Source organism: Indicator indicator, chromosome 16 (assembly GCF_027791375.1).
Source record: "Indicator indicator isolate 239-I01 chromosome 16, UM_Iind_1.1, whole genome shotgun sequence".
Lineage (NCBI taxonomy): Eukaryota > Metazoa > Chordata > Aves > Piciformes > Indicatoridae > Indicator > Indicator indicator.
This window is the reverse complement of record NC_072025.1, coordinates 15,711,230-15,731,381: the sequence shown is the minus strand read 5'-3', so window position 1 is coordinate 15,731,381 and position 20,152 is coordinate 15,711,230. Positions and strand designations below refer to the sequence as shown.

General features: G+C 47.4%; 1 protein-coding gene across 1 annotated transcript in view; it reads left to right on the top strand.

Annotated features, from left to right (window-relative positions):
- Nucleotides 1-13,707, top strand: part of SMAD6 (SMAD family member 6) — a 44,945-nt gene extending 31,238 nt beyond the window's left edge. Inside the window, exon 5 of the mRNA XM_054388046.1 lies at nucleotides 13,166-13,707. Coding sequence (XP_054244021.1) covers nucleotides 13,166-13,707 — 542 coding nt within the window. The remainder of the gene's footprint in view (nucleotides 1-13,165) is intronic.
- Nucleotides 13,708-20,152: the final 6,445 nt, after the last annotated feature.

Sequence of the window (20,152 nt, the reverse complement as noted above, 5' to 3'; positions counted from 1 at the left end):
GAGGAGCAGGGTGCACTTAAAATGTAGAAAGTGATGAAGTGCCACCCAGACTGAGCTGTCTCTCAGACCCACAGATGTCTAATCCCAGCTTTCAGCTGCTCGGCTTCCAGGCAAAGGGCTTGCTCAGCACTGTCTCGGAGACCCACAGGGCTATACCCAAGCCCACTTGGCTGCTCCACAGACATTGTCACCCATCACCTCTCACCACCATCCAAGCATCTGGGTGCTCCCGTGGTAGAAAATCATGGATTTTGAATTTGATGGGTTCAGGACGAGGATGCGAGGGCAGGAGCAGGTCCTACACCCTCTTCATCTCCCTGGGGAAGAGCTCATTAGCATGATAGCTGTAGACACTGTGGTGTGCTGAGGTGAGAAACAAGGAGAACAGGTACTGGGTTTCTAAACTTTATTTTTTGGTGGGGAAATGCAGCCTCTCACAGCCATGCTGTCACAGTTAAAATAAGGTTTAAATTATGGGGCTGGCTGTGGCTTTTTCCCTTTCTTTCAGAATTTTTGCCAACTTGCAATTTACTTAATGAAATCCTGCTATTTCGTTTAACAGGGATATTTTTTGCAGATGTTGATTTAACCCAGCTTTATAAAATATGTGAACTGTGCAGTTTCTTTCCTATTTTTAACAGTTTAAGGATTCTGGAGCAGGAACTCGACAGAGTTTGTAACGTCGATGGCATTGGTTTGTTCATACCACGCAACAATGAGGCTTCCACATCAGATATAGTCAGAAATGGTGAAAATACTGAGGAAAAGTTGTCCAAAGTAGGAGTTGGGTTGCTGGTTTGAGTGCATTTCTGCAAAGTAGCTGGCCCCGATTTTACACTGAGTTACGTTTTGGGGTTTGTGCAGGGGGGTTCTTTGCATCCATGTGGACATTTTTTATATGTGATATATATAGAATTGGGAAGCGAAATGAGTCTGCTTTAGGCTGCTGACAGGCTGCCTTTTTAATGTGCAATACCAGGCCTATTTCCCCCAATATGCCTTTATTTTTTTTAATGGATTTCCCTTGAGGGAAGAAGAAGAATTTGGTGTTTCAGTGCTGGGCTGCATTGAGGGTGTGCAGTCTTGAACTCATTAGCTGTAATGAAGCTTTCACATGCTCTCTTTAATCTCCCTGTCCTTGATTTACAGAGAGCCCAGCCTGCTCTCTTTCCCATTTTCCTCTTGATGGGAAGGTCATTTGCTTTGGTTCCTAATTTACAGAGTTTAGGACTGCAGCTTGTGCGTTTCCCTCCCTTGAAACACCTCATGGAGGAGTTGCAACCACAAACCCTATGTTGGCCAGTCTTGAAAAGGTTATTTTAAGCTTTAAATTTCAGCTGCCCTCTTAAGAAAAATGAGAACTTGTCCAAGAAGTGTGGAAGGGTCTTAAATCTGAAGGAAGACCTTCATCCACTTACAAATTTTCTCTGGGTTATACTGAAGGAGCATTACTGGAAATCAGGAGACCTGGAGTAGATGATCCTTGGCATCCCTTCCAACCTGGCATTCTATAATTCTAATGCTGACAGTGTCTCTGCCCTGTGTCTCTGGCTGTGCTATATATATAAAATATCTAATATTATATATAATAGCTCATTAATCCTTTTCTCTTTGATCATCCCAAGTGAAGCAGGAGTATCAGGGTATCTGGGATTTCTATTAGTGCAACAGAACAGGATGTATCCCATGGAGTTCTGTGTGTATTTTGGTATTTTCCTATTCCCCCCCTCATTTTTTTAACAGAAACTGTGGTTTTGAGAAATGAAAACATCTCCTTCTTGGCCAGGGAGGGTAATTAGCATGAGTCACCTCCACCCTCCATGCGCAAGTACAGGGTTAGGAGAGTTGTCATCTGGGAGATGACTGTGATAGATGCTTTCAGGGAATTTCAGAGGCCACATGTTGCTGCAGTGATGCTTGCAGGTGTTGTGGATTTCATGCAGATATGTTGAGTTTTCACCCTCTCTATCACCTTCTTATCCCTTGCACAAATTTTCTTGCTGTTTATCCACACTTTAATAGATTGACAGCTTAGAATCATAGAATTGTTTTGGTTGGAAAAGACCTCTAAGATCATCAAGTCCAAACGACCACCATGGCCATTAAACCATGTCCTGAAGTGCCATTCAAGGGACTGTCAAAACAAGGCAAGGTATGTTTGGTCTTTGGGGGTGATCATATCCCAGGTCAGCAGAAATGCATGCCCTGTGCTGCATCTGCTCCTCTGCCTTGCTGATTTGTGAATTTTACAGAAAAAGGGGCAGGAGGCCCCTCCTGCAGCATCTTCCATGGCACACAGATGGCACAAGGCTTACTGTCCACCGTAGTCATGGTGGGATAGGTCCTCCTGCAAAGTAGGAGCCACTAGCACAGCATCCTTGCTACTTCACTGATGGATGTGAGGGACCAACTAGAGATGCTTAAGTCATTGTTTAGTCTTTGCTTTAAGTGGGAGTAAGAACCCATGGATGCTGGCCACAAGTGGAGCAAGCTGTTTGCTTAGAGTAAGGGCTGGACTAGACCCAGAAGATGTTTGCACATAAATAGATGAACTAGCTATCGGAAAATGTGGTGTGTGTGGGTGCACACACATGCACGCATCCCTCTGCACGTTCCTCCTGCCCTGGCTGCAGCCCTGCAGACGTGTGAGCAGCAGGGCAGGAGCCATCCCCATGCTCCATTACAGCCCTGAGATCCCTGATGCTGGCCACCTGCCTCTGGGTTCTTCCCATGGCTGCTCACACCACTTACGGACTCCATCCCCATAGCTTTTAATTCCTCTCCAACAGATAAGAGCCCCAAGACCTCCCCATACAGGTTTATCCTTTCCGCATGACCAAATTGGCTTGTACACTAGAGAGACTGTTCCCTCACAAAAACCTGCTGGTGCCAAAAATCCTTTAATTCCCTCTAAAACTTGGACAAATCCACCACAAGCAAGGATGTGAAGCAACTACAACGACGTGGCATGTGGTGGCAGCCATGGAGCCGTGACTCCCCATCTTGCTCAGACAGTGAGGCTCAGGGAGAGCTTTATCAGGGGAAGGATCTTGGGCTTTGGCCAGTGAGAACAAAGCCTGACTTGCCATTTCACTGTCAACCTCTGTAAGCTTCCCATATATGTGAGGGCACTCATAACCAGTCTGGGAAAAAAACCCTTTTATAAGGATGCTGGGGTAGAATTGTTTAGCGGAGTAAATCAGCCAGAGTCCTTGAGAGCAGAGGCTGGGTTGGGATGGGGAAGCCAGAACCAGTAGAGATACCAGCAGGGTTTGAATAGGATGAGAGAAAAATGGGCTTAAGTTGTGCCAGAGGAGGTTTGGGTTGGCTATTAGGAACAATTTCTTTCCTGAAAGAGTGGTCAGGCATTGGAACAGGCTGCCCAGGAAGGTGGTGGAGTCACTGTCCCTGGGGTGTTCAAGAAGCTGTAGATGTGCTGCTTCAGGGTATAGTTTAGTGGTATGGGCAGTTGTGTTACAGTTGGACACGATGATCTTAAAGCTCTTTTCCAACTTCTGTGATTCTATAATTCTGTGAATGAAAGCCCAAGATTTCTTTTCTCCCAGAGGTGCCTGGCTGGTGTCTTAGAGCTTCCCAGGGCCAGACTCTGCACCCAGCCAGCCAGGGAGGAGCAAAACAGCTCATTCCCAGCCCATATGGAGAAAAACACTTGATGGACTCCTGCTTGTGGCCCCCAGGGAGTCTCCCCAGCCCGGCACTCCTCCATCACAGCTTGTTTTCCAGGTCGGTGATAGTTTCCTAAAGCTTTCACAGCCCTTGATATTTGCAGTGGTATTGGCATGGAGCCAACAGACATCTGCCTCCAGCGCCTTGCTCTTCTCCAGGATGCTGCTCACGGCTATGTGGCGTCCTTGCTGCAGAGAAATCAGGGTGGCCTTGGGTTTTTTCAGACCATCTGCTGCTTCTCACCATCATCGGCCTCTACTCTGAGACCCCACAGCTCCTTCTCAGCCCTAAATCCCATGGAGCTGAGGTAGCAGGGAGAGGATGGCTTCAGGCTTGCTCCAGGAGGAACAGCTGAGGCTGCAGCACAATTGCAGCTCTCAAAATCTGTCTGATGGTGACATTTTTATCTGGTATTGCTTTGATTTGCCTCCCGGGTAGTGTCTCTACTCATTTTCAGGTTTGTTAAAATAGAAGAGCATGGCAAAGCTACTGCAGTCACAGCCCTTCTTCATTTTCCATGTCTTCTGCAAGCTCTGAAGCCCAGAGCTTACAGCTTTGAGCTTTGATGGTGTTTTGGGGAGTGGGTTTTGCATGGCCAGCCTGGGACATCTGAAGGAGGCCTCCTGTAGGGAAACTGCTGAGCATTTGTCTCCATCAAATAGCAAATTTCAGTTGTTGCAGAAGGGAGCTGAACTGCAGTTTGGGGTTGAAGAGAGTAGTGTGAGGAGGTAACAGTTTCCTTGCCTGGCTGTGTGGCCTTTGCAGGACAGCCCTCTGTGTTCAGGAGAGCTCAGTGCTCTTGAATTATCTAACAACTGAAGGGAAAAAACACCCTGTTTTTTCAGGCTGCTGCTTTTCTCTTGAGGACATTTCTGTGAGAGGCATCCTGTGCTGGGTCAGTGATCCTGCTGCCTATGGGGATGTTCTGATGCTCTTAGCAAGCATGGCAGCAAGGAATGGGGAAGCTTGAACATAGATTCACTGAATCAATTTGGCTGGAAAACTCCTTTAAGATCATCAAGTCCAACCCAGCACTGCCAGGTCCCCACTAAACCTGATAATGCTATTGCCAATACCAGTCAGGATGCTGTTGGCTTTCTTTGCCACCTGGGTAATCTCTGCAGCCACCTCAGTGATGTACTCACCAGCTCAGCATCTGGCTTTCTAAAACATTCCTATCACCTCAGTCCCTTCTCCACCCTGGCAGAAATCCCCTCATTTAAAGCCAATGTGAACCAGTTACAACCCAAGCCTGTGGACCATCACCCTCTGGTAGGATGATTCCCAGGCTCAGCCAGGAGCCGAGTCCAGCACCCAGCATGCTCTGCCTGAGAGGCATGATGGAGGTGGAAAGAGGTGTTATTCCTGTTTCTCTTCAGAGGGACCTACTAATTAGTTTCTGCTTTTAAAACGCTTTGAAGCTCTCAGCCGAAACTTCTCTGTGAGCAAAAACGATGATTATTTATTTATCCCATTTTCCAGAGCCTCTGCTCCACCGCGGGATGCTCCAATGTGCCGCAGCTCTGGTCCTGCAGCAGGTTATTCCCCTCCCTGAGGGCAACAGTCAGGATTTTTTAAGAGCACCTAAAACTATTCTGCAAAGCCAAAGCAGCTTGGAAGAGCAGGAGAGAGCTCAGGAGCTCCCACAGGATTTGGGCAGCTCAGCTCTTGCCCACCAGCCCAGCCCAAGTCGGATGTGGTTGGCATCGCTGGGATCGCAGCCGGCGGCCCCCGGATTAATTAATAGCCAGGGCTGGAGCAGGGCCAGGCAGGAGCAGCGCAGCGAAGGGAGCGTTGGACGATGTGGAGGCTAAAAGGGAAACCTGCCACCAGGTGATTGATGGGGTGGTTTCTCCTGGATTCTCAATGTTTTTCAGGCTCTCAGGAAAAAGAGCAGGGATTGCGTGCATGATTGTTTGGAGGAGCTGAACACATGCAAGTTCTCCACCTAGAAATGATGAAAAGGGATTTTTTTTTTCCCCTGTTTTTTGGTCTCTGCCCTGTGGGAGGCACTCAGGGAATGAACTAGAGAAGAGAAGGCTGAGAGAAGATCTGATCAGCGGTTACAAATGCCTTAAGGGTGGGTGCCAAGAAAGTGGGGCCAGTCTCTTTTCACTGGTACCCAGTGATAGGACAAGGGGCAACAGAGACAAACTGCAATCCAGGAAGTGCCACCTCAACTTCTTTGCTGTAAGCATGCTGGAACCCTGGAGCAGGCTGCCCAGGGAGGTGGTGGAATCTTCTCTGGAGAGATCACAAACCTGCTTGGACACGTTCCTGTGTGTCCTGTCATGGGTGATTCTGCTTTGGCTAAGGTGTTGGTGATCTCCAGAGATCCCTTCCAACCCCTACCATTCTGTGAACCTTCTCTCCACCAAACATAGTGCCTTTTCCAGCTGACAGAGAAAAAATCCACTCCCAACTAGACAATGCTTGGAATATTTTCAGCCCCCTGATTTTACAGAAAAATGGGGTGGAGACCTGGAGTCAACCATCCTTGGAGGTGTTCAAGAAATATGTATACATGTCACTTCAGGATATTGTTTAATGGCCGTGGTGGTCTTAGGTTGATGGTTGTACTTGATGATCTGAGAGGTCTTTTATACCCAAAACAATTCTATGGTTCTATGAGCTTCCTCCCACTTTATCCCCCATGTCATTCACCAGCTTGTTTCTCTTCCCACTTTTTCAGCTGGCTGGGGTACAGGGTAGGGATGTTACTGATGGAGATGCCAAGCATCACCCCAGGATTTTACCCAGCTTGAAGTTACCCAGGGCTGGTTTCCAAGAGTAGAGAAGTCTCAGCCAAATTCTGTTTGATGACGGGTCTGGTGCTTTCATAATTGGCAACTCAACATAGGTGATTATGTTTTGGGCTCCTTTTGAAGATGGTATTTACATTGTTGTGTTAACTTTTACACACCAGCTACAAGGCACAGCCCTGCAACTTGAAAGCGATGAATATACCTGTGAAAGCTGTGAGCAAAGGAGACTGAGATTGCATGGAGACTGTTCCACTCAAAACCAACCCAAAACTCACCTAAATCTCTGAAAACATTTGCTTGAGAAGTAACACATAAAAATGTCAGTGAAAAATACCTGAGTTAGGCTTTTCCAGTTGTGTTTTTTTTTTCTTTCTAGGACTTTTCACCCTCAGCTGAAAAGACCTTTGTAAACCATGCAGGGGAGCTGACAAAAAAAGAAAAAAAAAGAAACCCAAACTGCTAAAATACCTTAAAATTATGTTCTGGGCTGTGTATTTAATGGCCAGAGAAGGTACAAAGCAAACTCCTTGAATGTAGCTTGAAAATAAACTAAGTGATGATGACTTCGAAATTTCCGGGCAGAACTAAACAGGGGCTGTGTTTTTCTTTGAAGGATATAAAAAAACAGTGAACATGAGCTGGTGATTTTGCAGAGTGGTTTCTTTTATGCAGAGAAAATTGTTTTCATCTTAATTCTTGGCATTGGCTCCTGTCCTGTGTTGCTTTTGTTTTCTTGGGCTGCCATGGAAATGTCCCCCTCTCCCCCCCAGACCTCTCCACGCGTCTCTTCCACCAGCTCTGCTGCCCGTCAGACCCTTTTTTGAACTAATTTAATTAATTAGCCCAGCTCAAGTGTTCTTCTAAGTTAATCATCTACTGGGTTAACAAATTAAATCGGCTCACAGAGGAGGCTGGGGAGCACCAGAGATCTCCTCCAAGGTAAAGACTGAAGGAGAAGGAGGAAGATGCCTCCTCCATAGTGGGTATGACGGCATCAAGGGCTCTTTTTGGTTTGGTGTTGGTTTTTACTGGACGAGTGAACTGAACTAGTCAGCTTTTCCCCACTGAAATGGGCAGGATGATGGCACCTGTCGTGGTGCTGGTTGTAGCTCAGGGTCTGTTGGGGGGCCACAGCAATGCATTCCAGCTGAAAGTGGTGAGGCAGAGGTATTTTAAATGTATTGGCTTAAAGAAAACAGTTGTGAGCTTTGCTGGGGCAGATTGACAATTAATTTATGTTTTTACTTAAAGCCATAAAAATTCCATTTCTGCCCTTCCTTACCATGGAGCCTGTTTCTAACATTTTCAATGGGTGATTATTTTAACCCAGGGCTCCCTCGTGAACTGTTAAAAGATGTTGGGGAAAAGCCCATGCTCCCTGAGACTTTCTCAGCTCATGATAGAATGGTTTGGATTGGAAAGCACCCCTAAAGGTCATCTAGTCCAACATCCCTGCAGTCATCAGGGACCTCTGCAACTGGAGCAGGTTGCTCAGAGCCCCAGACAACCTGACCTGACATGCTTCCAGGCGTGGGGCATCTACCACCTCTCTGGGCAACCTGGGCCAGGGTTTCACCACCCCAATAAGGTCTCCCTGGAGCCTTTTCTTCTCCAGGCTGAACAACCCCGACTCTCTCAGCCTGGCCTCGCAGCAGAGGGCTTCTAGCCCTCCCATCATTTCTGTGGCCTCCTTTGGCCCTGCTCCAACAGGTCCATGTCTCTCTGGTGCTCAGGACTCCAGAGCAGCACCTTGTTCACAGGCTATAACTTCCTGCTGCCATGCTCCTGCCTGTTGGGTATAAGCTACCTACAGCAGAGAGAAGAAAAAAGACTCAGCATGTACCTAATAGAGTCTAAAGTGGAATAAAACTGGATGGGAAGATGTAATGGAGCTCCATGGCCAGAGGAGCATTAGGCTGCCTGTGATGCAGGAGTACCAGAGTATGGTATGTGAAAATAGGGGGTGAGCTGAGTCGTGGGGACACTTCTGAACAGCCCACTTCATCTCTTATCTCACCCTCCTTTCCTTCTGTAGCAAGATCTGACTTGCAGCCATATGTTGTGGGGGCGACTTGACCTGCTGAAAAGAGATTTTGGTGGCTTCAGAAGAGCTGAAGCATGAATCAGAGATATTTCATGCCTTTTGTGATCTGCCCATGTTTTCCATCCTGCTTTTAAGTGCAACATCAAGCAGTGGGAACGTGCAGCCTTTTGTTTGGGGAAAAAAAGCGTCTTTCTTTTCTCTTTTAGAGCACTGCTTTGAACTTTACTGGCATAAAATGCCATCAAATCACAAATAACCCAAAACCTCAAGTTATTTTCTTTACCTCCACCCTTTGCAGGGAGCAAAAGCAGCAGTGCTGCTAACACCACGAGGATTCACAGTGTTTGCTCTTTGCATTTATTCCCATTTCCCAGGTTCCTTTTGCCTGAGCCATGCAGGACTTTTTTTTTTTTTTTTTTTTTCTCTCTGAAGTTCTGCTTTTCATTCTGCATTTTACTTTTCTATCTTTTTTTTATCTTAAATTGTTTGAATTTCCTTTTGGCTGTGTCTGCTGCGAGCCATCGGAAACGGTGACTCGGAGGAAGGAGTAAACAAGAGCCAGAGTTTCAGTCTGACCATCTGATCAAGGTGGCTTTGATGGAGGAGATAGCCCTGACGCCAGCCTAAATGTAGCTGTTGGAAGTTGTAGCTGCCTACAATGGTGTGGTTAAAAATGCCTCCTTACCATCGAGGGAGGCACTGCGGGACCAAAACATTTTCCTTTCTTCCAACAGAAAGCTAACAATCCTGCTTCTGTTCCAGCAGAAAAGGGAAAAGAGCTCCAAAAAAATACCAGACTTTCTTGTCTGTGCATAAAGAGCAGCGTGGAAAAAAAAGGATAGATAAAACCAGAGTGTGTGTTTAAAAGGCAGAGGAGATGGTTCACTACTGGCCGCCCCTGCTCTCTGCCAGTGGTAGTGGCTAATAGCTGGAGGCGAAACTTATCCTTGGCAGGGGATAAGATACAGCCCAGGCCCCCCTGTCTGAGGGCCTTGCTGAAGCTCTTGCTTTATGTCAGGGCTGCACGACGAGTTCATCTCAGCAGGGTTTGCTTGAGTGCACTGTGAGATAAAAGAAGGGAAAGGAACCCACTGTGGCACTGGGAGCAAGGCAGACAGCAAGGGCGGCGATGGATGGGGCTGGGGGAGAAGAAGGACATGATGAAGGCTTTCTAGAGGCTTTTCGGATGAACCTTTTTAGTGACTCCTTTCAAGGTGTTTTATTGTCTTGTGGGTCACAGGCAGGTTGATTTAGCATCTGGTGCATGGTTTTGAAAGCCTTTTTCCACCCCTGACCAGGGGAAGAGGGGTGGGAAGGAAGCTTTTAGCATCTTGTTCTGCAGTTACCTAAAACTCATGTCTGTGTGAAGGATAACTCAGCATCTCCAGGACTGCTTTGAGCTAGCAGAGCTGTCACTGCTGGGCAGGAACTGTGACAGGGTGACAGAGATGGAAAGGAAAGTTTCACCCCTTGAGATGGGTGGGTACATGAAGCTCATGCCATAAATCGCATGAAAGTGCTTTTTTGGATGCATGAAAGCAGGAGGTGTGAAAAAACCCTTCTCCTCTTTTCAGTGTGATGGCTCTGCCAAGATACTTGCCAGTTCTTGGAAAGCAGGGATGGTGGCTCCTACAGTGAGATCATGGAATGGTTTAGGTTGAAAGGGACCTTAAAGATCATCTAGTTCCAACCCCTCTGCCATGGGCAGGGACACCTCCCACTAGATCAGACTGCTCAAGGCCTTGTCCAACCTGACCCTGAACCACCTCCAGGAAGGGTGCATCTGCAACCTCCCAGGGCAACCTGTTCCCATATCTCACTACCGTCACTGTAAAGAATTTCTTCTTAATATCTAGTCTAAATCTGCCCTCCTTAAGCTTAAATCCATTCCCTCTCATCCTATCACAATGTTCTGGTCCTAACAGATGCTCTGGTAGAACAGATACTGGTTTCCTCCCACTTTACTTTTCTCCACTAGGTATGTTAATTTGCAATAAACCATGGGAAACACCTATTTAAATGTTTATTGCTGGCTGTTCCTCCAGTTAATTCAGCTGATGGAGAGACTTGAGGTTTGAAGTTGTCCCATTCTTAGTCTGTAAGGGAAATTCAGGGGCTGAGTGGTAGTTTCTACAAAATGTAATAACAAAACCAACTTAGCTAATGGGCATGCAGGGCTTTGTTTAGGTTGGGAGGTTAAACAGATGCAGAGCTTGGTAATTGCTACCAGCCCCTGGGCTCAGCAGATGAAAAGCTCTGAGCTTGCCTGTAACCCCCCCAGCATCATTCAAGGGGGACAACAGCAAGACTGAGAGCTGGAGAAGAATTTTGGAAAGGCATTGGGAGCATCTCAGCTGCATGATGTCCCACAGGAAAGATGACTGTGGAAACTGGGCACTATGGAAGGTGATGAAGTTCAATTGCTTGGTACCTCTTTTTTCTGCTATTGTGTCCTTCATGAGCTACATCTTGTTTCACCTCTTAAAATCTGGAACTATTCACCATAGTGCATGTGCACTGTCTGCATGGTGGTGGACCAGGGGATGTTATCAGAGAAGGTCAAAAGATTTTAGTCCAAGTGAAGCTGTTGATTTCAGGGGCTTGTCCAAATGTAGCTAAGGATGGTCTTGCTTCAGTAATGTTCAGTTAGATAAGACTGTTTGGGTCAGACTTGTGTTAATGCCATAAATTTGGTTAGCATCATTTTTGCAGCTGCAGGAGAAATACTGCAAAGAGATTCTGAAACTTCTTATCACCAATTTCATCAAAGTTTCTGTTGTTGGTGGAGATCTTAGTGCATCATATGGGCATTAGGCAGCTGGGGGAGGTTCTAACCCAGAGTTACACACAGAATGCCAGGTTGAAAGGGACCCCAAGGATCATCTGGTCCTGCCTTTCTAGGTGATAATGTAGTTTAAATGAGCTGGCCCAGCACCCTGTCAAGCTGAGTCTTGAAACAGTCCAATGTAGGGGAATCCACCACTTCTGGTGGGAAATGATTCCAATGTCTGACTGTTCTCATGGGGGCACGTTTTCTTCTGGAGTCCAGTGGGAATCTCCTCAGCAGTAACTTGTACCCATTGCCCCTTGTATTCTCTCTGGGACTCGTAAAAAGGGAATCTCCATTGTCTTGGTAGCCAGCCTTCACATACTGGTATATGGTGATAAGGTCTCCCCTAAGCTCAAGGCTGACAAAACCAACTTCTCTTTTTACATATGGCAGGTACTTTAGACCTGTGATGTGCTTTAGACATGTGAAGGGTGCAAGATGATGAGCATTGCCCAAGGCAAAAGGCGTCCCACCAGCCCCGCTGCCTCCCCACTTGCCCAATTACCCCCCATCTCCCTTCCCTCAAATTTGTATGGTTCCAAGTGGAGTTAAACTCTAACAAAGCTGCTGAGCTCAAAGATCGTTAATGGGGAGGAGAGCCCCTTCCCTTCAGGGGTAATTTGAGCCTGAAAAGGAGCGGGGGCTGCAGGGCCACGCTCGAAATCCGGTGTGTCAATGGGGTCTGTGAAGCAAAATAATGGCATCACCCCGCGTGCGAGCTAATCGGACCTGATGGCACGAAGGCAGAGGGGTCAGCAGGCCACGGGCGTGTGATAGATTGTCAGGGAGCTTAATGCCAGGCATGGAGCAGAGCTCCTTGCTTCAAATCCCAGGGTGGCTTTCTGCTAACCAGTGGAATGATGTTCAGGGAGAGGTTAATTTGCCCTCTTTGGGGTGCTTTAAGAACTGAGAGTTTCCATCTTCCTTCTAGAGGCATCATAAATTCAACAGTTTTCTGGCAGTCTGTATCTCTCCCATCTTCCTTGAATGTAATTCCTAGAAAGAAGAGACATTTCTTGCTGTTCCAATGGCTTTGTAGAAGGACATGTATAGCTCGTAGCAGCCTCCTCAGATTTCATGTTCCCTGTGGGAACGTCGGCATTGCTGTCAAAGAGTATTACATAGCAGAGATAACTGTTGGGTCAGTCATCCAAGCACTTCATGGACACAAGTTGGCCTTTGCAAATGAGGGTACACCAACAACAGCAACGCTGGAGGAGCCTGGGGACCCACCAGGTCCTGGGGTGGCTGAGTTGCAGTGGTACAATATTGGTGCCAGCTCTTGATGGTAGAAATGCAGATCTCAAGTACATAGGGTCTTAGCTGCTGGATACAGGATTGAGCATGAAATTAGAGAAGAGAAAGAGGTGTTGAGCTCCCTGGGAGCTGGTGGGTGGCCCACTGGGTCACCAGCTTTTTTTGAGCCTTCTTTTTTGGTGGCATGAGCTGTGTTGGAGACAGGCTTTGCACTGAGCACAAGTTTTGGGTTTGGAGGTGAGATTTGGGTTAGAGACAGGCTTTGAGTTGAAGGTGGGCTTTGGGTTCAGCATGAGTTTTGAGCATTAGCTTTGAGCATGAACTTGGTTTGAAGATGGGCTTTGGGTTGGAGATCAGCTTTGGGCTGGAGATAGGCTTTGGGTTGAAGGCAGATTCTGGTTGAGAGACAGGCTTTGGTTTGGAGATGGGCTTTGGGTCGAACACAAGTTTTGGGTCGAACACAGGCTCAATTCCCATGTGAGCAAAGCCACTGGGTGGGAGGAGCTGTTTGCCTACCCTCCATACCCATCCTTTCCCCGGTGGTCACAGCACACCCTGACTCCTCCTCTGCTTTCCCCACAGACGCCAGCACGTCCCCCGATGCCGTGAAGAGGAGCCATTGGTGCAACGTGGCCTACTGGGAGCACCGGACGCGCGTCGGCCGCCTCTACACAGTGTACGAACAGTCTGTCAGTATCTTTTATGACCTACCTCAAGGAAATGGCTTCTGCCTCGGACAGCTAAACCTGGAGAACAGGAGCGAGACTGTGAGAAGGACTCGGAGTAAAATCGGCTACGGGATTTTACTCAGCAAAGAACCAGACGGTGTGTGGGCCTACAACCGCAGCGAGCACCCCATCTTCGTCAACTCCCCGACACTGGACATCCCCAACTGTAGGACTCTGATCGTGCGCAAGGTGATGCCAGGCTATTCCATCAAGGTGTTTGACTATGAGAAGTCCTGCCTCTTGCAGCACACGGCCGATCTGGATTACACCGACGGGCCCTACGACCCCAACAGCGTCCGCATCAGCTTCGCCAAGGGCTGGGGACCGTGTTACTCCAGGCAGTTCATCACCTCCTGCCCGTGTTGGTTGGAGATCTTACTCAGTAACAATCGATAACGCTCAAGCCTCTGACAAAACAAAACAAAAAAAGGAAACAAAAACCCAACCCCCCCCCCCCCCCCAAAAAAAAAACAAACCCCAACCCAGAGACATAAACTATCCCAAATATCATCTACCTAGATTTAATATAAAGTTTTATATATTATATGAAAATATATATTATACTTGTAATTATGGAGTCATTTTTACAATGTAATTATTTATGTACGGTGCAATGTGTATATGGACAAAGAACAGAAAATGCACTTTGGCTAATAGAATTCTTTCAATACAGATTTTTTTTTTTTTTTAAGAAAAAGGAAAGGAAAAAAAAAAGAAAAATTATACAGCAAAAAAATAGGAGAAAAACCCTAATTTTTGATGTATAGTTTTTGGGGTTTTTTTGGGTTTTTTTTGGTTTGTTTGTTTTTTGGTTGGTTTTTTTTGGAAATATTAATACCCAGACAAAAAGCTAATACCAGTCACTCATTGATAATAAAGTATTCGCATTATAGGGGGGGATTTTAATTGTCTTTTTTTTTTTTAACCCCTCCGCTGACTGAAGTGTGCAGCAGGGGATGCTTGGACTTTCTACAGTCAGGGGGTTGCCAGAGGGGTGACCATGGTCCCCCATTCCAACCAAGACCCATAGGAAAACCATGAATGAGTTGCTGGGACCGTAGAGTGACACTCAGAGCACTGAAATAGGCTGCCCAGAGAGGTTGCGGACTCTCCATCTCTGGAGCCATTCAAAACTGCCTGGATGTGTTCCTGGGTAATGTGTCTGTCTGGGCAGCTTGGGCCAGGGTCAAGCCATCATCAGTGTAAAATATTTGTTCCTTCTATCTAGGAAGGCTGCAAGCTGTCTCCAAGAGAAGGGTAAGTGAGGACAACTTGAGAGCCAGGGAGCAAAGGTGGGAAGGAAATCTCCCATGGCTCTTCTTGCTCTGGGCTCTCTGATCTGTCTGATAGCACCACAGTGTGATGGGGAAGCCATGAAGATGAGTGTTTATGTTCACGCTTCTGCAAACTGATGGGTATCAGTGCTGGTGGGAAGAGCATGGCCCTAAAAGCTGCCCAGTAGGACCAGTTTTCACAGGGATTGTCTGTGAGTCTGGTGTCTCCCAGTCATATTTTGTGGTTGAGAAGCAAATGGTGATTTTGGACAATTCATGGTTGGGTGGATCCTCTGTTGTAGACACCATAGCTTGGCCTGAATTTTGGGAACCTCTCCAGTAACTGTGGTAAGACAGAGGTAGATTGGATGAGTTGCTTGCAGATTTGTCCTGTAGATCTCCCAGTGCAGGCAATGAACTGATAAAGAATTGTTTGGGAAGAACATACTTGGCAGTGAGAAGCTGCTGCAGCCAGAAGAAGTCCTGGTCCAACAAGCTTCTTGTCTTGGCTGATGAGCTCTTTTTGGAACTCTTGGCTAAAATGAGGCTCTTTACTGACTTCTGCCTGAGCTCCACTGCTGTCAGTGCTGCAGTGGCCATGTGCCTGCATGGGCAGGTTGGACATTGTCTGGCTTTGCTTGGTTGGGGAAGTTATTTACTGCTAGTGAGGAGCACTGCCAAGTCCTAGCCTTGCATTGCACATCCCTCTGCATTGATTCTCTTACAGTCCCAGGGTCTGCAGGAGCTCCTCAGCTTTCAGCATTAGAGGATGTGTTTGTAGTGCTCCTGTTTGTGGAGAAAAATGTCATAATACCTCCTCAGGGTGAAACAGGACTGAACTTACTGTTAAAAATTAGCTCTCCTGATGCAGGTCAGGGTTGTGCGTTTTGGTGTTTCTACAGCAGCTATGAGTGAGGGTGGGGAAGGTGGGAACAGGGATGGGAACCATACCACCAGGGAAAGGGACCTCATCCCTCTAGGGAAGGGACTTCATCCCTCCAGGAAGGGGCCTCATGCTTCCAGAGAAACACACAGACACAGGGTGGCTGTTGGGAAGAGACACGAGCAGGGAATGTCTCAATGACGTTTCCACAGCCATTTGTCAGATTATAACCAGACCTAACTGGGACCACACTGGTGGAGTTCCTGCAACATCAGTGCTAATACTTGACACCATGAAGCTTTGTTTGCATTGCATTGCAGCCATTGTTGTCAGGGAATGGTGCCACAGTGTGTCACCATGGCTTAAAGCCAGCTCTCCAGAGCTTCACAGGGTGGCTTTTGTGAGCTTTGGCTTAGATCTGGTGAGTCCTGCCCCATCACCTACTGCAGCATTTCAGGCAGTCCTGGTCAAAAGGCCGTTCTGAGGCTTTGGGGTTTTTTTAAAGAGATTTTTGTTAGCACCATCCTCGTTTGATCTGGGAAGAATCACCCAAAAGATGAGTTGTTTCTCCCTATTTCCTTTGCTGTGCTTTCCAAGCATTTCCCATCCAGGTAGTTTTGCATTCACATCTCAAGCTGCTGCCTTCCTCCTTCTCCTCGTGTGCCACACGGATGCAACAGTGCCATCATTTCCCACTTCTTACCAGCTTCTTCCATATTTTGGACAAAATAACACCAAGAATTTTGATTGTTTTGTTTTTTGCTTTCATACCATCCACAGAAGACCTTGTCCTGGTGCCCACAGAAGCTGTTGCTCACATCCTTGACTCCTTCCAGCGGCCAGGCTGGCCAGGCACCTTTCAGATCCATTCTGGGTTTGTATCAGCAAAAGGATTTTTGTGGGTTGAAGTCTGAGGGTTAGCTTTGAGGTTTCCCTTCTCCAACCCACATAATTTTTCCTTCTTGTTACTACTCATGCACTTCCCCAGGAATAAATCTGGGGGTTTATTTCACTTGACAGTGAAGCTTTAAAGAGAATAAAAAGGATTTGATGGTGAGGCAATGGAGCAGAACATGAAATACTCTTTCCTGTCCCACTTCTCCCCTTTAATTCCTTAGAGTAATCATTCAAATTTAGAAGACACTTTAAAGAAGTTTTAGGACTTCCAAGCTTTTCAGCTCCACGCTGGACCCTCACAAAGCTCAGCTGCAATCTCTAGCTCTAAGTTGGAACCTGGATGACTGTTTGGTGACTGAAAGTTAGCACTTGGAGCAGCCCTTGGGGTGGCTGAGGGTGGAGAGCTGCTTCTGGTGCTTCCAAAAGTTATGGTATAAGCCTCAGGAGCCAGATCCTGTCACAAGAGGCACTGCTAAAAAGTCTCTCCTTATTTTTTCATTGGCCCCTGTAAGTCCTGAAGGGCCACCAGAAGGTCTCTTTGGAGCCTTCTCCAGGCTGAACAATCCAAACTCTCTCAGCCTGGCCTCACAGCAGGGAGGGTTCCAGCCATCGATGGTATCTCAAAGAAGTCCCTGAAGGACACAATGTATGGCTGCTCCTGAGCAGGACTGCACTGCTCTGAACATGATTCTGATCTGACAGATGGCCAACACGGACCATGACGTTCCTAGAAGGCTAAAATACAGCTTCATCTCCCTTTGAGGTGGGCTGGGTTGCTGAATCTGGCAGTATTCCAGGAAGTGTGGCTGAGACACTGGAACAGGTTGCCCAGGGAGGTCATGGATGCCCCCTCTCTGGAGATACTCATGGTTGGATGAGGCCTTGAGCAATCTGGTCTAGTGGAAAGTCCGTGCCCCTGGCAGTGGGGTTGAAACTAGGTCTTTAAGATCCCTTCCAACCCAAACCGTTCTATGAATCTATAAATCGGATTGATAAACGTGGTGTGCGGGGTGACAACATGGCACTGCAGCAGTGGGGTCTTGCAGCATCGCTTGGTGCTGGGTGGCATCCCAGAGCTGATCCCTGCAGCCCCTCTCCCAGCCCCATGAGACTGAATCCAGGAGTCTGAGTGGTTAACTGTGGAGCATCCAGAGTTATTTCCTGTAAATAACTTGCGCTTCCCTCCGAGGTCTGATTTTCCGTTCGGTGCGTGCCGAGGCATGGCTGGCTGCTGGGTGGATAATCCCTTCTGTATTCCCGAGTTCTGGATGTGCTGGTGGGATGCACAAAGTCGCATCTGTGCTGTGTACACACTGTGGGAACAACCCAAAAATTGCTCTGCAGAACTCGCCTGGCTTGACAATCCGATTGGATTCTATTAAATTAAAACACATAGCACATCTATTACACAATAAACCACAGCTATTTCATGGATCAAATTAAGTTTTATTTGGGCAAATTACAACCTTTCTTACAGTTGGGCCTTTGTGAAACCATTCCTTTTTAATAAAAGCAGGCATTTTTGGCAAGCCCTCTTAAAGTGTGCATTCCCAATAGTTGCATAGGCTGGTGCTAGAATTTCTGGGATCTATGGGGCTAATTATCTTCTCCAATTTAGGAGAGGTTCAAATGGTTGGTGTCTTCCCTCTCCTCCTTACCCCCACATCTGCCTTCTGCTGGAATTTCTAATTGCTCTCCATTTCTATTAGCTTGGCCATGGAAGTCAGCAGAAAAGAAGTCTTCTTGTTAGAAACCAGAGTGCCTTTCCCAGAATTTCTTGGGGAAATGAGAATCTTGCAGCCACCCTCTGACCCAGGCTCAGGGGGGCTTGAGGGACAAAACTGAAACCAAGTCTCTGAGAAAAGAGGTGGAACCTGGTATGTGCTTGAGGGGAATGAGAAATGCATCCCAATTGTGGAGGCTTCTGATTTATGGAATCTTAGAATGGCTTGTGTGGGAAGGAACCTCGAAAACTCATCTAGTCCAACCCTCTGCAGTAAGCAGGGACATCTGCAGGTTGCACAGAGCCCCAGACAACCTGACCTGGAATGGTTTCAAGGATAGGGCATCTACCACCTCTGAGCAACAAGGGACAGTGTCTCACTACCCTCAGCATACAAAATTTCTTCCATCTCTCTCAATTTAAACCATCATCCCTTCTTCTGTCACAACAGGCCCTGATAAGAAGTCTCTCCCCAACTTTCTTCTCAGCCCCTTTAAGTACTGAAAGGCCACCAGTAGGTCTGTCTGGAGCTTTCTCTTCTCCAGGCTGAACAACCCCAACTCTCTCAGCCTGGCATGAGAGGGCTTCCAGCCCTCCCAGCATTGCTGTGGCCTCCCCTCTGGCCCTGCTCCAACAGTTCCATTTCTCTCTTGTGCTGAGGACTTCAGAGCTGGACACAGCATTGCAGGTGGGGTCTCAGCAGAGCAGAGCAGAATCCCCTCCCTCCACCTCCATCCACTGGGATGCTCAGAGGGCAGCTCACTCCCATGGTTCCTTAGGAAACTTGGTTGAAAGATAAACCCCATCACCTGTTCTCCAGCTTTGAGAAGTTGCTGCTCTGTTTTTCCTGCCTCCTCCTTTCCCTTGGCTGTCAATCCAGCTTTAGAGCTATCCAATTTTTTTCTGGGAATAACTTTTCCCCACAGTGTTTTCAACCCAAACCAGGAAACATAGGAAGTGTCTTAAGTGCAGGTCTTCTTGGGTAACATTGGTGTGGTTTCCAGACCACCAAGATGGAGATAAACAGCAGGGCAGCATCCAAGCTGCCCAATTCCTGAACACACAGAACAAGACTTCTCCAGAATTTAGGCATTTCTGGACTCAGCAGCACCTCTGGGTGTGGAAAGGGTGCTCAGCTCCTTAGCTGGGTGGGACAGGGACGGTGAAGCTGTTGCTGTGGAAGGTCTAAGCACATTACATAAAAGTTCAAAGCTTTTTGTCAGTTTCCCAAATCCTTCTGGGCACCATTGTCAGAAGATCAAGAGCTGTTATTCAGCTTTCCAAATCACATCTGGATGCTGTTTATGGGATTGTGTTCAGCATGGTCACAGCTGCAGGAGGGGGTTAGCACTGGCACTGGGAAATGATCTCTGGGATGCCAGAATATCTACTGCCAGGGCTCATGGGCTGGTGGAATCTCTCCATCCCACACTCAGCCTGTGGTCCTGATAAAGGATCCTCAGATCTTTACAACTGCTGCCAAGGGTCTGCTCAGAGGTTCCTCATCTGTGTGTTGGTACTTCCCAGCTCCTTCCACCACTCCCTGGTGTGAGAGCCCTGTGGGTTCAAGCTCAGCAGCCTTCAGCTGCCAATTTGAGTTGTGTAACAAGCTGATGGCCCTGTGGAATATATGATGGGACTGTCTGATCCTCCACAGCTCCTGCAGAAAGTGGACATTGACTTGTTACACAGGGGAAAGAGGAAATGGGATTGTTCAGTCCATATGAAAGACTCCCAGAAATGTCTTTCCTGATTTTTTTCCCTATTTTTTCCCCTAGATAACAAGTTGAGATAAACTCTGAGCTGTTGTCTGCTTCCCAGTATGGCCATAGTGGAGGTGCCCATTGCTATTGCTGAGTAATATGTGAGAATGGTGCAGGGGACATTGGCACTGCTCAGTACCCAGTGCCTTCACACCAGGGACCCATGGTGGGGCAGGAACCAAAGGAAATGGCCACAAAACATTTTTGATGTCCTGCCTGTGTTGGAGGAGGCCATGTGGTAATGTCACTCAGTTGCAGTGACAGGAGGTCACAGCTTGGCCACGTTTCTAAAGCATCATAG